Here is a 17,729-nt window from a genome sequence, read left to right as displayed (position 1 = left end):
ATCAGGAAGGGAATTTTTTATTACATATCAGAAAATTTAAAAGAAAAATTCAAAACTCATTTTTGAAGCTTTAGTGATTTTGGGGGGAGTCTCTAACTCTATAAAAATTACATTTGTCTACACTAGTAGAGTTTTAAATTATGGATGATTACAACTTAAAAATTATATATATTATATAATATATAATTATAGAATAATTCTCTATATATAATTCTATATAATATTTTATAATATAAAATTTAATATAAATAAATATATATACACCAAACAAACTATTCCTTAGAAGGAATAAGCAGTCCCCTAACAAAATTCCCACTATATTTTGCACACTTACTTTTATCATAAAAAAGATTGAATTCTTTTTACCCTGATGTATGAGCATTTTCAAAATATTCTCATGTATGTTACTCAACTAATCACCACTCCCCTGCCCCCACCCCCCTTCTATTTAATGAGGAAACTGCAGAGCAGTGAGGTTAGATGATGTTTGTTAGGACAAATAAAACCATAATTCAAAAAAACCACATGTACCTCAGTGTTCACTGCAGCACTGTTTACAATAGCCAGGACATGGAAGCAACTTAAATAGCCATTGACAGATAAGAAGATGCAGTATGTATGTACAATGGAATATTACTCGGCCGTAAAAAGGAATGATATTGGGTCATTTGTAGAGATGTGGGTGGACCAAGAGTCTGTCATACAGAGTGAAGTAAGTCAGGTAGAGAAAAACAAAAACATATATAAACACATATGTCTGGCATCCAGATAGAGGTGCAGACATAGAGAACATGAATTGGGAGGTTAGGATTGACATATATACACTCAGTCAGTTCAGTCGCTCAGTCATGTCCTACTCTTTGCCACCCCATGAACTGCAGCACGCCAGGCCTCCCTGTCCATCATCAACTCCCGGAGTCCACCCAAACCCATGTCCATCGAGTCTGTGATGCCATCCAGCCATCTCATCCTCTGTCCTTCCCTTCTTCTTCTGCCCTCAATCTTTCCCAGCATCAGGGTCTTTTCAAATGAGTCAGCTCTTTGCATCAGGTGGCCAAAGTATTAGAGTTTCAGCTTCAACATCAGTCCATCCAGTGAACACCCAAGACTGATCTCCTTTAGGATGGACTGGTATGATCTCCTTGCTGTCCAAGGGACTCTCAAGAGCCTTCTTCAACACCACAGTTCAAAAGCATCAATTCTTCTGTGCTCAGCTTTCTTTATAGTCCAACTCTCACATCCATACATGACCACTGGAAAAACCATAGCCTTGACTAGACGGACCTTTGTTGGAAAAGTAATGTCTCTGCTTTTTAATATGCTGTCTAGGTTGGTCATAACTTTCCTTCCAAGGAGTAAGCGTGTTTTAATTTCATGGCTTCCGTCACCATCTGCAGTGATTTTGGAGCCCAGAAAAATAAAGTCAGCCACTGTTTCTGCTGTTTCCCCATCTATTTGCCATAAAGTGATGGGGCCGGATGCCATGATCTTAGTTTTCTGAATGTTGAGTTTTAACCCCAATTTTTCACTCTCCTCTTTCACTTTCATCAAGAGGCTTTTGAGTTCCTCTTCACTTTCTGCCATAAGGGTGGTGTCATCTGCATATCTGAGGTGATTGATATTTCTCCCGGCAATCTTGATTCCAGCTTGTGCTTCTTCCAGCCCAGCATTTTTCATGATGTACTCTGCATATAAGCTAAATAATCAAAGTGACAACATGCAGCCTTGACAAACTCCTTTTCCTATTTGGAACCAGTCTGTTGTTCCATGTCCAGTTCTAACCTTTGCTTCCTGACCTGCATACAGGTTTCTCAACAGGCAGGTCAGGTGGTCTGAGATTCCCATCTCATTGAGAATTTTCCACAGTTTGTTGTGATCCACACAGTCAAAGGCTTTGGCATAGTCAATAAAGCAGAAATAGATGTTTTTCTGGAACTCTCTTGCTTTTTCCATGATCCAGCGGATGTTGGCAATTTGATCTCTGGTTCCTCTGCCTTTTCTAAAACCAGCTTGAACATCTGGAAGTTCACGGTTCATGGATTGCTGAAGCCTGGCTTGGAGAATTTTGAGCATTACTTTACTAGTGTGTGAGATGAGTACAATTGTGTGGAAGTTTGAGCATTCTTTGGCATTGCCTTTCTTTGGGATTGGAATTAAAACTGACCTTTTCCAGTCCTGTGGTGACTGCTGAGTTCCCAAATTTGCTGAGATATTGAGTGCAGCACTTTCACAGCATCGTCTTTCAGGATTTGAAATAGCTCAACCGGAATTCCATCACCTCCACTAGCCTTGTTCGTAGTGATGCTTCCTAAGGCCCACTTGACTTCACATTCCAAGATGGCTGGCTCTAGGTGAGTGTGAGTGATCACACCATTATGATTATCTGGGTCGGGAAGATCTTTTTTGTACAGTTCTTCTGTGTATTCTTGCCATCTCTTCTTAATATCTTCTGCTTCTGTTAGGTCCATACCATTTCTGTCCTTTATTGATCTCATCTTTGCATGAAATGTTCCCTTGGTATCTCTAATTTTCTTGAAGAGATCGCTAATCTTTCCCATTCTATTGTTTTCCTCTATTTCTTTGCATTGATTGCTGAGGAAGGCTTTCTTATCTCTCCTTGCTATTCTTTGGAACTCTATATTCAGATGTTTATATCTTTCCTTTTCTCCTTTGCTTTTCATTTCTCTTCTTTTCACAGCTATTTGTAAGCCCTCTTCAGACAGCCATTTTGCTTTTTTGCATTTCTTTTTCTTGGGAATGGTCTTGATCCCTGTCTCCTATACAATGTCATGAACCTCCATCCATAGTTCATCAGGTACTCTATCAGATCTAATCCCTTAAATCTATTTCTCACTTCCACTGTATTGTCATAAAGGATTTGATTTAGGTCATACCTGAATGGTCTAGTGGTTTTCCCCACTTTCTTCAATTTAAGTCTGAATTTGGCAATAAGGAGTTCATGATCTGAGCCACAGTCAGCTCCTGGTCTTGTTTTTGCTGACTGTATAGAGCTTCTCCATCTTTGGCTGCAAAGAATATAATAAGTCTGATTTTGGTGTTGACCATCTGGTGATGTTCATGTGTAGAGTCTTCTCTTGTCCATTGTTGGAAGAGGGTGTTTGCTATGACCAGTGAGTTCTCTTATACACTGCTGCTACTGCTGCTAAGTCGCTTCAGTCGTGTCCAACTCTGTGCGACCCTGTAGACGGCAGTTCACCAGGCTCCCCTGTCCCTGGGATTCTCCAGGCAAGAACACTGGAGTGGGTTACCATTTCCTTCTCCAATGCGTGAAAGGGAAAAGTGAAAGTGAAGTCGCTCAGTTGTGTCCAACTCAACAACCCCATGGACCGCAGCTACCAGGCTCCTCAGTCCATGGGATTTTCCAGGCAAGAGTACTGGAGTGGGGTGCCATTTCCTTCTCCCTCTTATACACGACCATGTGTAAAATAGATAGCTAGTAGGAAGCTGCTGTATAGCACATGGAGTTCAGCTCAGTGCTCTGTGATGACCTACCTAGAGGGGTGGATGTGGGGAAGGTGGGGAGGAGGGTGGTCCAAGAGGGAGGGGATATATACACATATATGGTTGATTTACTTCATTGTACAGCAGAAACCAACATGGCAATGTAAAGCAACCATACCCCACCCCACCCCCACCCCCTGCAAAGAAAAAGCAGAGCTGGGCCCCATCCTACAACTCCTGGTTATAATGCTCTGTGGCCCCACATCCAGGAAATGTGCTTATTATTTACTGACACCAGTGACAGTAATCTATGACAGCGATGATGTTGACTCATAGTCTCCAAATGACTATGATAGTTTCCAGTTGTAATTAAGTACATCTGACCACACTGATTCTCTGTGATCAAAATTCCAATGTCTCATTCTTCTCATACTCAGTGAGTAGTGAAGATTCCAAGACTAGTTATGCTTCCAAACCCGCAGATGAGATTGAATGACTGAGTTCAACTCTATAGGTACTAAGTCAATTCATCACATGGCTGTTAATTCTCTATTTCCCTATTAAATTGCTTAGTTCTCTGAGGTCCTAAAAGAATAATAAAAACTCTATAATAGCCTGGTTTACCTGAACCTAAGGAATAGTATTTTGGGGCTTCCCAGGTGGCTCAGTAGTAAAGAGGCAGGGAATGCAAGAGATGCAAATTCAATTCCTGGGTCAGGGAAGATCCCCTGGAGGAGAAAATGGCAACCCGCTCCAGTATCCTTGCCTGGGAAATCCCATGGAGAGAGGAACCTGGTGGATTACAGTCCATGGGGTCGCAGAGTCAGATGTGACTGAGCACGACGCAAGGAATAGTATTTTAGGGCCTAACAGAGAAGCTTCTGATAATTTACTTAGTGAGGGATTTACACCAAAGTTTTAGGAGAGTCGGCCTCATAAAAGTCAGGCACCTTTGGTAAGTTAAATCCACGGAATGCGGAATATTGTTATTCTGAAATGAAATTCAATATAGTTGACTCTGTGTGATGTCCAAAGTTTCTATTTATTTATTTTTTTGCAAGAAAGCTTTCAGTCTTAGTACGGCAAGGCTTCCAAAATGATTGACAGCTATAGTCTAATGTATTTGTAAATCATGCATTTCTTTTTCACTTCATGTAAAGTTTCTCTTAAGAAGACAAAGGAGCAGGTCAAGAAGGATTTATATAAAATTCTGTAAAGCAATTACCCTTCGATAAAAAAATAAATTAAAAAAAGGATTTATGTTGTGATATTTAATCCCAAGACTTTTCAAGATTTGATGTCAGTAACTTCAAGAAATGAAAAACTCTTTTGTTAAAACCCTAAGAGCTGGTGGAGACCAGTGCAAGCTTGACTGGTGCAGGTGACAGAGACGCTCACGATCAGCAGTGTTCTCTTTCTTCACTGTGCTGTTGTTGTTCTTTTAGTCTCCAAGTCATGTCCAGCTCTTTGTGACCGCATGGACTGCAGCACCCCCAGGCTTCCTGTCCTTTACTATTTTTCCAGAGTTTTCTCAAACTCATGTCCATCGAGTCGGTGATGCCATCCAACCATCTCATCCTCTGTCGCCCCCTCCTCCTCCTGCTCTCAATCTTTCCCAGCATCAGGGTCTTTTCTAATGAGTTGACTCTTCGCATCAGGTGGCCAAAATATCAGACCAGTGTGTATGTGTATATGAAGTTTCCAATACCGTTGTCATTTGAATCCTAAACACACATAACACTAACCCCAGACCTAAACCTTGGCCCTGCCTTATAGTGGAGACCCAGGGACTTCTCTGGTGGTGGAGGGGTTAAGAGTGCAGGGGGTGAGAATTTGATCCCTGGTCTGGGAGAAAAGATTCCACATGGCTCTGAGCCAAAAAACTAAAACATAAAGCAAAAGAAATATTGTAACAAATTCAGTAATGATTTTAAAAATGGTGCACATCAATTTTTTTTTTTTTAAGTGGAAATGCAGAGCAGAATCCACAGAGGAAGCTCTAGAGCTTGAGGTCCTCCCAACTGTGCACTTCAGCATTCCCCATGGGACTGCCCGGCTCATTAATTAAAGTACAGCTACCTCCTTCACAGGTCCCACCTTGGCATCTACACTGAGCTTCTGTCCAGTCTAATCCACTCCCACCTTGCATGAGGGGTGATCTCTCTGCTGGCAAATGTGATCATGTTACTCTCTCCATCTAACCATTCAGTGGCTCCTGGTGTCTCTGCAGGACTCAGTGGGGGCATAGAAGACCTTTCCTGATTTATTGGTACTCTGCTGATTCACCCAAGTTTCTCACTGTTCTTTTATACTCAAAGTTCCAATTATTTTAAGATTCCTTCAGTTCCTAAAATCCCCTTGTTCATTCACATTCCTGTTCTTTGTGTAGACTGTTGCCTCTACTGCAGTCCCTCCCCTTTCCCCATGGAGGCCTCCTTTTCTCTCCAAGGGCCATCTCCCACTCACCTTAGATGCCATTTCCTTGGGATCTCGCCCAAGATGGGTTAGCGGCCTGTCTGCTTTCTCTGACCACAGCACTTCCTGCCCTGTGTTGTAACACTGACTGTTCATTTCCCCTGAGTCTCCAAGCCCCAGTGTATGTCAGAACTGTACCTTACTCAGACCTGTGTCTCCAAAACCTAAAGCCGTCCTGGGATGGAATGTGTATCCACATTTTTTCCCAAATGAATGAACTTGGGAATGACATGACCTGAGTTTGAGGCTTGTGGAGGCTGGGTAATGGGTTGCTGTTTAGTCGCTAAGTTGCTATAGTCGTGTCTGACTCTTTGTGACCCTATGGACTGTAGCCCGCCTGGCTTCTCTGTTCATGGGAATCTCCTGGCAAGTATACTGGAGTGGGTTGCCATTTTCTCCTCCAGGGGATCTTCTCGACCCAGGGATCGAACCCATGTCCCCTGTACTGCCAGCAAATTCTATACCACTGAGCCACCTGGGAAGCCCATGGGGAATGGACACTTAGGGTTTTATCATGCTATTTTTCTCTGCTTTTAGGTATATTTGACGTTTTTTGTAACAAGAAGATCTTACAAAAGACATGGTGTTTAACTTATCAAGGACGTGTCTCAGTTCAGTTCAGTTCAGTCGCTCAGTCATGTCTGACTCTTTGTGGCCCCATGAATCACCATCTCCCAGAGTTCACTCAAACTCACATCCATCGAGTCAGTGATGCCATCCAGCCATCTCATCCTCTGTCATCCCCTTCTCCTCCTGCCCCCAATCCCTCCCAGTATCAGGGTCTTTTCCAATGAATCAACTCTTCGCATGAGGTGGCCAAAGTACTGGAGTTTCTGCTTTAGCATCATTCCTTCCAAAGAACACCCAGGGCTGATCTCCTTTAGAATGGATTGGTTGGATCTCCTTGCAGATATGTCTCACGTCTTCTTAAATTGCAGAAGACCAGAAACAATAGTATAGAAGCAGTCCCAATTCCCTGCACACACCTCAAGGATATGAGTTTATGAAATGAGTGTTTGGAGAAGGCCTGATGCAGAGGGGAACACGAGCCAGAGCCTGCACTTCATTTGTCCCCATCGATCAGGCCAGATCCACCAGTGTCACAGCGGAGGACACGAAAGCCAACAAACAGGACAGCAAGAACAAAAGCAGCCATTGTTCCATCCAAAGTGCACAGTCTGTGACGGCCGGGAGGACTGCTTGCGCTTGTGCTTCCCCACTGGTTCCTTGTGAACCGGGTTTTGTGTGAGCCTCACTCAGGCTGCACGGGCTCCCTCCCTCTCCGCCTGGCTGCCCGGCTGCCTGAGAACTTGTCAGCTGGCCCTGATTTCTTTCAGTTGGACTCACTGGATGGCTTTACCCGGCATTTTAAAAAGACTGTTTTTCTTGAGGAAGCTGGAGGTTGGCACCTATTTGAAATGACACATCTTGGGGCCATTCAGGATTTGTAACTATCTTTAATTTCCCTCGGGACATGAGACATTGGCTGAAGAAAGATTTTAACAGTGACCTCACCTGATGTGAAGAGCCGATTCATTGGAAAAGACTCGGATGCTGGGAAAGATTGAAGACAAGAGGAGAAAGAGGTGACAGAGGGCGAGATGGTTGGATGGCATCACCGAATCAAAGGACATGAGTTTGAGCAAACCCCAGGAGACAGTGAAGGACAGGGAAATCTGGCATGCTGCAGTCCATGGGGTTACAGGGTCGGACACGACAGCAGCTGAACAACAAGTTAAAGAGGTCAAGAGAAAACATCTCTGATTAGGGTCTCAGGAAGCAGAGCAATAATGCAATTCTATTAACTAATCCATCAGCCAATCAGTGTTGACTTACAATGTGCCCAGCAGGTGGAAGCCCATTTTGTAGGGGGAAATAAACAGGTTAACACCTGGTTATTGGAGACTGTGTGCCTGCGTGCTCAGTTGTGTCCAGCTCTTGGAGACCCCATAGACTGTAGTCTGCCGGGCTTCTCTGTCCATCAAATGGGCTACAAATCAAACATGTGGGTCTGGGGAGTTTACCAGGATGACAGGGCTAATAGGAAACCTGGATCCTTGGGTACAGGCTGTTTTTTTAAAATTCAAAGTATCTGATAAAAAAAGAACCAATCAAATGAAATTCTGTCTGGCAGGTATTACTGTCTTGATTTTATAGGTGGTAAAACTCAGAGAATTAAAGCTAACTTGGACCTAAATTCAAACCCAATTCTTGCCATTCCAAAGACACTGCTTTAGGTCCTCACTCTGGTGGCAGCTTGGCCCTGGCCAGGAAGCACAGAACAGGACACCTGCGGCTGGGATAAAGAGGTCTTCAATTTATCAGACTCCAATTAGTTATTAATACACTGGAGCCTCAAGTTTCACTAGCTTGAGATCCTGCACCGCTTGAATTTCCGCCATTCACCGTTCCTCACTCCCTTCGGTCTTTTACAAAACAGAGCAGAGCCATCCTGCTCTTGGGATCCTCAGTGTGGTCACTGCATCTGTGCCTGCGATGGAGGGCTGGGTGCCAAGAGAGCAGCTGAGTGCTGAATCCTGACTCAGCAAGAAGGCATTTGAAAATGCAGTCAGTTTTCTGCTTCCACGATTACCTACAATCCAAAGGCACTCTATTTTTTCCCTTTTTTGATGTCATTTATGGAAAAAGAGGGAGAAGGCAATGGCACCCCACTCCAGTACTGTTGCCCGGAAAATCCCATGGATGGAGGAGCCTGGTAGGCTGCAGTCCATGGGGTCGCTAAGAGTCAGACACAACTGAGCGACTTCACTTTCACTTTCCACTTTCATGCATTGGAGAAGGAAATGGCAACCCACTCCAGTGTTCTTGCCTGGAGAATCCCAGGGACGGAGAAGCCTGGTAGGCTGCAGTTCATGGGGTCGCACAGAGTTGGACACGACTGAAGCGACTTAACAGCAGCAGCATGGAAAAAGAGAGCCTGTTTCTGACAGATGAGCCCAGCAGAGTTCTCCTGGCCTTTGGTCAAGACTGCGCAGAACACAGGAGGTTCTGAAGTGAAGGGGTGATGCAGGGCGGCCGGCTTCTTTGTAACCAGAGGTAGAATCTGGTGCCTGATGGGCTTGGGGCTGGACCAGGCTGCAGCATGGCTTCAGGGGAGGCGCCAGAAACAGCCACACACACCAGGTCTCTCTCATGCTCAGGTTTTATTTGCCCCAGATTATACTACTGGGGCTCCACACTTGTGGACCTAATATTAGCAGTCCATGCACATTTTGTGATGGGAACAATATATTAGTTCATTCATATCTAAGTAAACTTAGATGAGCAAACTCCAGGAGATAGTGAAGGACAGGGAGCCTGGCATGCTGCAGGCCATGGGGTCGCAAAGGGTTGGACACGACTTAGCAACTGAACAACAACAACACATCTAAGCACCAAATGAACTTGAACTTTATTTTCTTTCCTAATGGGAGAAGTCAGGCCAGAGTGAGAGGATGAGGTGCCCCAGGTGTGACTGGGGGTGTTGGGGAAGGTTTGAGGTGAGGGGTTGGTGCAGGCTAATGGCCGTGGCGCCTGGGAGACCTTCTTAGCTTCCTTCCCTCATGTCCTCCCCTCCTCATCTGCCTCCCTCTGTGTTATCAGGATTCAGGAGGGGTGAAGAGGGGCCCCCCAAAGCCTGGGCTTCCCCAGGGGCCAAAACATGGTGGACAGGTCTGGGGCTGGAACTCTGGGAAAGGGGAGACCTTGATGACACTATTGAGTTGTTAAAAACAGTTTGCAGCTATTTTTAGGAAAAGACAAGAACAGAAAAAAGGCAGTGTTAGGACATGGCTCTTAGTTCCTGATTAATATGCTTATAATCCAGCAAACTTGTTCTGCATGTACTTAATTGCACGTATGTACTTAATTACCTGAAAGCATCTACGTAATTAAGTACATATCCTCCTACGATGGCGCAGATGGCAACACTCTGAGCTTTCCACTGAAAACTTAAAAAAAAAAAAAATCTCCTTCACAACACACGGCTTTCCCGGCAAACGGTCACAGACAAAAGACTTACCTATACGCAGGTTGCAGAGGCAGAGAGAGTAGACTTACTACACAATTGGGAAAGGTGGTGTGAAATTGCTAATATCAGATGCTTGGACCATTTCTTTCTGTGGAAAATTCTGAAAGAGATGGGAATACCAGACCACCTGATCTGCCTCTTGAGAAATTTGTATGCAGGTCAGGAAGCAACAGTTAGAACTGGACATGGAACAACAGACTGGTTCCAAATAGGAAAAGGAGTTCGTCAAGGCTGTATATTGTCACCCTGCTTATTTAACTTATATGCAGAGTACATCATGAGAAACCCTGGACTGGAAGAAACACAAACTGGCATCAAGATTGCTGGGAGAAATATCAATAACCTCAGATATGCAGATGACACCACCCTTATGGCAGAAAGTGAAGAGGAACTAAAAAGCCTCTTGATGAAAGTGAAAGTGGAGAGTGAAAAAGTTGGCTTAAAGCTCAACATTCAGAAAACGAAGATCATGGCATCTGGTCCCATCACTTCATGGGAAATAGATGGGGAAACAGTGGAAACAGTGTCAGACTTTATTTTTCTGGGCTCCAAAATCACTGCAGATGGTTATTGCAGCCATGAAATTAAAAGACGCTTACTCCTTGGAAGAAAAGTTATGACCAACCTAGATAGCATATTGAAAAGCAGAGACATTACTTTGCCAACAAAGGTCCGTCTAGTCAAGGCTATGGTTTTTCCTGTGGTCATATATGGATGTGAGAGTTGGACTGTGAAGAAGGCTGAGCGCTGAAGAATTGATGCTTTTGAACTGTGGTGTTGGAGAAGACTCTTGAGAGTCCCTTGGACTGCAAGGAGATCCAACCAGTCCATTCTGAAGGAGATCAGCCCTGGGTGTTCTTTGGAAGGACTGATGCTAAAGCTGAAACTCCAGTACTTTGGCCACCTCATGAGAAGAGTTGACTCATTGGAAAAGACCCTGATGCTGGGAGGGATTGGGGGCAGGAGGAGAAGGGGACGACAGAGGATGAGATGGCTGGATGGCATCACCAACTCGATGGATGTGAGTCTGAGTGAACTCCGGGAGTTGGTGATGGACAGGGAGGCCTGGCGTGCTGTGATTCATGGGGTCGCAAAGAGTCGGACACGACTGAGCTACTGATCTGATCTGATCTAATGTTTTATTCATTCCATGTGGTCCTATTTTGCTCAACTATTTTTTTTTTAACATCACCTCCAGCAACCTTTCCTGATAACTTAGAGGTAAAAACAGTCATGTCTCCGTGAATCTGGGTGGTTAGGTGACCCACACTGGATCCATCTGGTCTGACTCAAGACAGCAGAGAGGGTCACATGAAGCCTTCACCATCCACTCCAGTACTCTTGCCTGGGATATTCCATGGGCAGAGGAGCCTGACAGGTGACAGCTGATGGAGTCACAAAGAGTAGGACACGACTGAGCACACACAATGGATAGAAAGATGCTAGAACTCAAACACTGAAAGCAAGTCTGTCTCCTTCGAGTACCTGGGTGTCCTGGGAAGGCCACACACTGGTTCAAAGTTACAGTCGCTCCAAATGTGTGCTGGACAACTGTTTAAGGTTGTCTCACAGCCGACAGGACTGCCAGGACCGGCTTGATCCAGGGGTGGGTACCAGACCCCACTGGACTCGACTCCTGGGAACTGGCAGTGAGGACTTGGCGAGCAGACTCTTCCACAGACCCCTGGGGTCAGGTTCCTGAGCTGCCAGCTCCTGCCATTTCCTTTTATCCTCCAGTCAGGTGCAATCTGAACAGGCAGCTGCAAACACATGTTGAGACTAGACTTATGATATTTAAATCATTCCTCAGTCTGTTTTTGAATAATAGTTCTTGAAATTGTCTCTTATTTGAGAACTGCTGTGTTGCTATGCTCCATCATGTCTGATTCTTTGCGACCCTATGGACTGTAGCCTGTCATGTTCCTCTGTCTGTGGGATTCTCCAGGAAAGAATACTGGAGTGGGTTGCTATTTCCTTCTCCAGGGGACCTTCCCGATTCAGGTATTGAACTTGCATCTCCTGCATTGGCAGGCGTATTCTTTACTGCTGAGCCACTAGGAAGCCCTACAGGGGTATTCTTTACTGCTGAGCCACTAGGAAGCCCTACTTGAGAATAAATCCTGGTGATTTTTAATGCTGAAAATTCAGCCTCACATAAGCAAAATATATTCCTTTGGAAAAACATATTTGGTTACATCACTAATGTCAAGTTAAATTACATAGTCTGCAATTTGGGTTTTACTCTTGAATATCTGAATATATTCCAAGGTTTAAACTATTATCTTTCAAAAGAGTTGCTACATTTTAAAATTACTTTCTTCAGTCATTTTAAATGCAGTAATTATAAAGCCATTCTGTAAAGTTTCTAACTCCAGGCTACGATGCCTCCCAGCCTGCAGAGAAGCCCTGTGTGGCTTCTATCACAGCACCTGGGAAGTGAAGACATGTTTGAGAATCCTGAGACACCAAGGAATAAGAGGCTTCTTATCTTGTGCCCTGAGTCTGGTGTGATGGGTAAAGACAGGAAGCCCTACAAAGCCATTGATTTTAGAATCACTGTCATTTGTTCATGTGCTCAGAAACTCTAGGTTTACATTCTCAAGAACAAAAGCAAACTCAGGCTAAGTTAGAAAGCTACATAATGCAATACACTCTTGATTCTCATTCAGAAAAAACTTCAGAGGAGCGAAGAAACCTGTTAAAATGCTGTCTACCTTTGCTAAAACAAGCCACCTGGTGGCACCAGTGGAGACGTTTGCCACTAAAATATAACCCAGTGGGGAAACCCAATTTTTTTTTTTTTTTGGAGCAGAGCAAGGTTTACTACAGGGTCCTGCAAGGAGATGTGTTGCTCATGCCCTGAAAAGCTCATGACCTGAGCTCCCAGGAGGGTTTCAGCAAAGCATTTTTAAAAGCCAGGTTGCTGGGAGCAGGTGTTGGGTGGCAGGGTGTGAGATGAGCTGGTGTGCGATTCTCTGATTGGGCTGATGGTAAGGTCACAGGAGATGTCACCGGGTCACGGGCTCACAAGATCAGTCCTTAGGCTCCAGGAGGCCTGGGGCTGTGTGCTCACAGTCCTCAAGTAGTCAACATCTTCCATTTGATGGAGGGTTTTTACATCTGCAAAACAACTCAGGAAATGTGCTATATGCAGGGAGAAGCTACAGCAGAGGGAAGGACTGAAGGCCTGTCTCTGCTTCCCAAAGCCCCACATTTGGGGGCAGTGGGGAGGGGGTGTCCTGCTCCGTTAGAATTCCTCCCTTTTCTTTGATACTTCTCAACCTTGAGGAGAACAAAGAAAACCCAATCTTTAATGTAAAACTCTGAAAGACAATTATTTAAGCATTAAAAAAAAATTGTAAACATGACCAAAACTTTATTTAAAAGTTTTTATCTAAAATGTTGAAGAATAGGACTGATGTGGGTCTTTTTTGTACACTATTATTTTCAGAGTAGAAAAATCTTTACTTCCACTGTGGAGAATGGAGAGGCTGACATTGGGTTTTAGGAAGCAAACAGTTGGCTTCTCCATGATATTCCCAGCGGAGGAGAGAATTGCATTTTCCCAGAAGCCTCCTTGATGATAATTAATGGAAAACAGTTAATGACCCAACTCTTTAACCTCAGAGGACTGACTTTTTCAGGTCAATTGAAAAGTACAGATTATAATTGTACATTTTTTTATGCCAGTATTTATATATATATATATATTTATATATATATATGTATATGTATATTTTAAAGGTGCATTCTTTTAAAATTGAAATACAGTTGATATACAATATAATGTTTCAGGTGTATAGCAAAGTGATTCAGTTCTGTATATATGTATATATATTCTTTTTCAGATTCTTTTCCACTGTAAGTTATTACAAGATATTGAGTAGAGTTCCCTGTGCTAGGTGTATATTTGTTAATCCCAGACTCCTAATTTATACCCCTTCCCAGCCATTCACTTTGAAATTGAAAATTGATCACTATTTCATCGATTACGGTGAAAGGCATTAGCTGGTATCTTAGATGCTTCATCAAGTTAAGATAGAGTCCAGATTAACTATCTAAAACTCTAGGGTGATAACACTACTCTTTTTGACAGGCTGAAAATAGTTTTGCTCTTTTTTTTTTTTTTTTTTTTTGCAGCACCATGCACCATGTGGGATCTTAGTTCTCTGACCAGAGGTTGAACTTGAGCCCCCAGCTTTGGGAGCAAGGAGTCTTAACCACTGGACTGCTAGAGAAGTCCCCAACAGTTTTGCTCTTGAAAGTGAAAGTCACTCAGTTGTGCCCGACTCTTTGTGACTCTATGCACTGTAGGCCACCGGGCTCCTCTGTCCGTGGGATTCTCCAGGCATGAATACTGGAGTGGGTAGCCATTCCCTTTTCTCGGGGATCGTCCCAATCCAGGGATTGAACCTGCATCTCCTGCATTGCAGGGGGATTCTTTACCACTGAGCCACCAGGGAAGATCCCCATAGTTTTGCTCTTAATGCCACACCACTGACCTGGCTTCTGTGAGCCAGAAACTGAGCAGCAGGAGAACTCTTTACATGTTTCTAAGGACGACACCACGGACTTTGTTATGGTCCCCATAAAAGGAAGACAATGTAGCTATGGTCACTGAGAACTCAGAGTCCCTGGGTCCGGAGCCTGGGGAACCCTCCTCCTGCTCACCTGGAATCACCTGCAGGGGGACCTGAGGATTGCTCGCCAAGGATGGAGCACGACAGACTTCCAGATGAGCCTTTCCTTAGGCAAGTTTGTGAGCCTCTCAGTTGTTAATTACTACAGAATTCTTTTCAGAGGGCCTTCACAAAGGTAAGAACCAACTCTGTCCTTGGGGAACTCGCTCTTTCACAACTGGAGACAGGACAGGATAACTTTGTCTTCTGAATACACCCATGTATATGTATATGGTGCTGGATATTGGAAGCATAGTTCCTTTCTTGCTAAGAGATTTTTCCTTTCTTCTTTCTGCTCCCTGCATTTGCCATAAAAAGCTCCCTTGTCTTGGTAGGTACCTTTGGGGGCCTTGGAGTTTCTCTCCCCTTTCAGTGTGTAATGTCTCACAGTAAGAGCTTTGATGGGCTTCTCAAGGGGTCACACACCTGGACCAGGAGAGCACCTAAAAGTCTGCACTCTCAGAGGGACAGCAATTAAAATGACGTTGAAAATAATTTTATGTAGAAAATTTTCTGGTCTAAGCTCTGATCACTTTTATTACTGGGAAAGAATGCACACATGTGTATGCATCTATCTGTATTGACAGATGGATGGGTAGATAACTGCTCACCAGCGTGGCTGTAAAGTTTCCTCTCTCTCACTTTTATCACTAAAAAGAGTGCCCGGTCCAGGGAGCACCCCATCTCCCACTCGGTCTCTGTGCTCTGAATGGAAGGAAGCAGAAATCCTGGTGGAGAAAAACTAAACCCGATGAAGCCAGTTCGTAAGTGTGTGTCTGTCTGTGTACATGTGTAGGTGGAAAGATGTTAATTTATTTTGTAGTAAATTAGCAGTTTTGTTGGGCTCTTTGGGGAGAATGCACAGATAAATCACTACTGAGGATGCTGGCTTCCAGCCTGAGAAATTACAGCCTGCTTCTAAAGCACAGCCAGAATCTATCGACTTAGTAACGAAGTCAGTGTCAGAAAAAACCTGGGTTCTAATCACCACTTAGCTGACTGCACACATGTAACAGTGGTTTTTACAAACATGCTTTCTCATCTCTAAAATAGGTTTGACCACCTCAGTATTTCTGACCTAATGAAATGGGTTAAGAATCCAAATAAAAAAGAACAACAAGAAGAACCACAATAGACAACACATTTATGCAACACAAATGAATTGTTATTTTCAGTCTAACCTGCCTTTGGAAGGCTTTTTTTTTTTTACACATTTAATTCTGAAATTATTATAGATTCACTGGAAGTTTCACAAAAGAATGTACACACAGTGGTTCCGCACACTTTTCACGCAATTCCACCCAATGGAAACTTCATAAATTGTACAACATCAAAGCTAGGAGACACATTGGTACAATTCTAAGAGCTCATTCAGATTTCATAAGTTTGTATGCACTCGTGTGTGCGTGTGGTGGGGAGGGGTTGCCATTTTCTTCTCCAGGGGATCTTCCTGACCCAGGAATGGAACCCGCATCTCCTGCATTGGCAGGTGAATTCTTTACCACTGAGTCACATGGGAAGCCCTACAGGTGAGTGTAGTTCTATGCAATTTTAACACATGTGGAGGTTCGTGTAACCACTGAAATCAAGTGTACCTTCCTATTGTACCACTGAAATCAACTACCTTCCTATTGAAAAAGCTTCCCAATGACTTAACAAACAAACAAACAACTTCTCCTTGTGCCAGTTGGTTAAAATAACACCGGGGAGGAACTTCCTTGGTTTTCCAATGGTTAGCACTCCATGCTACCAATGTGGGGGGCCTGGGTTCCATTCCTGGTCTGGGAACCTAGATCCCATATGCTGTATGGTGCAGTCAAAAGATAAAACAAAAATCTTTGGGGAAAGGGCAGATCTGGATAATTAGAATCTGCAAATACATGATTATTGTGAGGATATGAGCCAAGGCACAGGCACAGTTTCTAGTGCTGCAGAATCTGGACAGGTCTTCAGTTGTAGAATTTATCAGCATTTACTTCTGAGCTCTGATCATTATTCGTCACAGGCATTGACATATGTCCATCCCCCTCCACACCAAATAGCCTTTTAAGAGGTGCTTCTATTAATAGTTAAGAGGATTGACAGTCTTAAACTGTACTTTCTGCAAAGATACACACAACGCTAAGTAGGAAAATGATTACTCTTTGGGGAAATCACGTTGTCTAGTGATAGAAATTCATGCTTAAGAAATTCAGCTAGGAAACTATGACTTTAGGAAAAACACCCTTAGTTCCTAAATGGTCTTTCATGCCTATTAGTTTTACCAAATTTTTTTTTTTCCCTCAAGCAATTTTGGTGGAAAGCAATCTACACTTTTTCATTGGTGGCGTTTTAGTCACTCAGTTGTGTCCAACTCTTGCAACCTCGTGGACTGTAGCCTGCCAGGCTCCTCTGTCGATGGGAGTTTCCAGGCAACAATGCTAGAGTGGGTTGCGGTTTCTTTCTCCAGGGTATCTTCCCAACCCAGGGACTGAACCCGGGTATCTTACATCTCCTGCATTGCAGGTGGACTCTCTACTGACTGAGCCACGAGGGAAGCCCATATTTTTTTCATTACTACATGGGATATAACTTTTATGTCAGAATATCTAAGCACTGATAGTAGCCATAGAAATCTATGTCTAGGTTTTCTGCTTTTTAAGACAATACTTCCTGAAACAAACAAACAAAATGTAGTCATTTGCCGTTGTAAAGGGAAGCTGTTTAGGTTGGAGAAAACTGCATGAATCAGGTTGTTATCAAAGTTCTAGTTTTTCTCTTGGGTTTAGTTTGGAAGCCTTTTTGATAAATCATCAATAACGTAAAGTGAGCGCTGACACTAAAGCTTGCTTATGGTTTTATATTCTTTCTGGATAAACCCTTTCCTTGCCAAGAACGGTCACGGACTGGGGAGATGGTCTTACCTTGACATTGTGCGTGGCTGTGGCACATCCTTCATTTTCCACGGTTTGGTGAACGTTCACATTATATGCCTCAGTCCATGGCGGAGGCAGAAATCGTATCCACCTCAATGGTCTGGAGAAATGTTTCTGGTGGCCCCGTTGGTTGTCTTGGGAAAGCCTGGGCATGTTTTTACAATAAAG

At 43.7% G+C, this 17,729-nt stretch overlaps 1 protein-coding gene across 2 annotated transcripts in view; it reads right to left on the bottom strand.

Moving 5' to 3' along the window:
• The window catches only part of RGS20 (regulator of G protein signaling 20), a 49,765-nt gene extending 32,036 nt beyond the window's left edge, over positions 1–17,729 (bottom strand). The window contains exon 1 of one of the 2 annotated variants that reach the window (XM_055545986.1): positions 17,542–17,729. In XM_055545986.1, coding sequence (XP_055401961.1) covers positions 17,542–17,714 — 173 coding nt within the window. In that variant the 5' untranslated portion in view covers positions 17,715–17,729. The remainder of the gene's footprint in view (positions 1–17,541) is intronic. The other variant, XM_055545987.1, reaches the window with a different exon arrangement.

Source organism: Bubalus kerabau, chromosome 14, assembly GCF_029407905.1.
Source record: "Bubalus kerabau isolate K-KA32 ecotype Philippines breed swamp buffalo chromosome 14, PCC_UOA_SB_1v2, whole genome shotgun sequence".
NCBI classification, from domain to species: Eukaryota; Metazoa; Chordata; class Mammalia; order Artiodactyla; family Bovidae; genus Bubalus; species Bubalus kerabau.
This window is presented reverse-complemented; position numbering and strand designations above follow the sequence as displayed.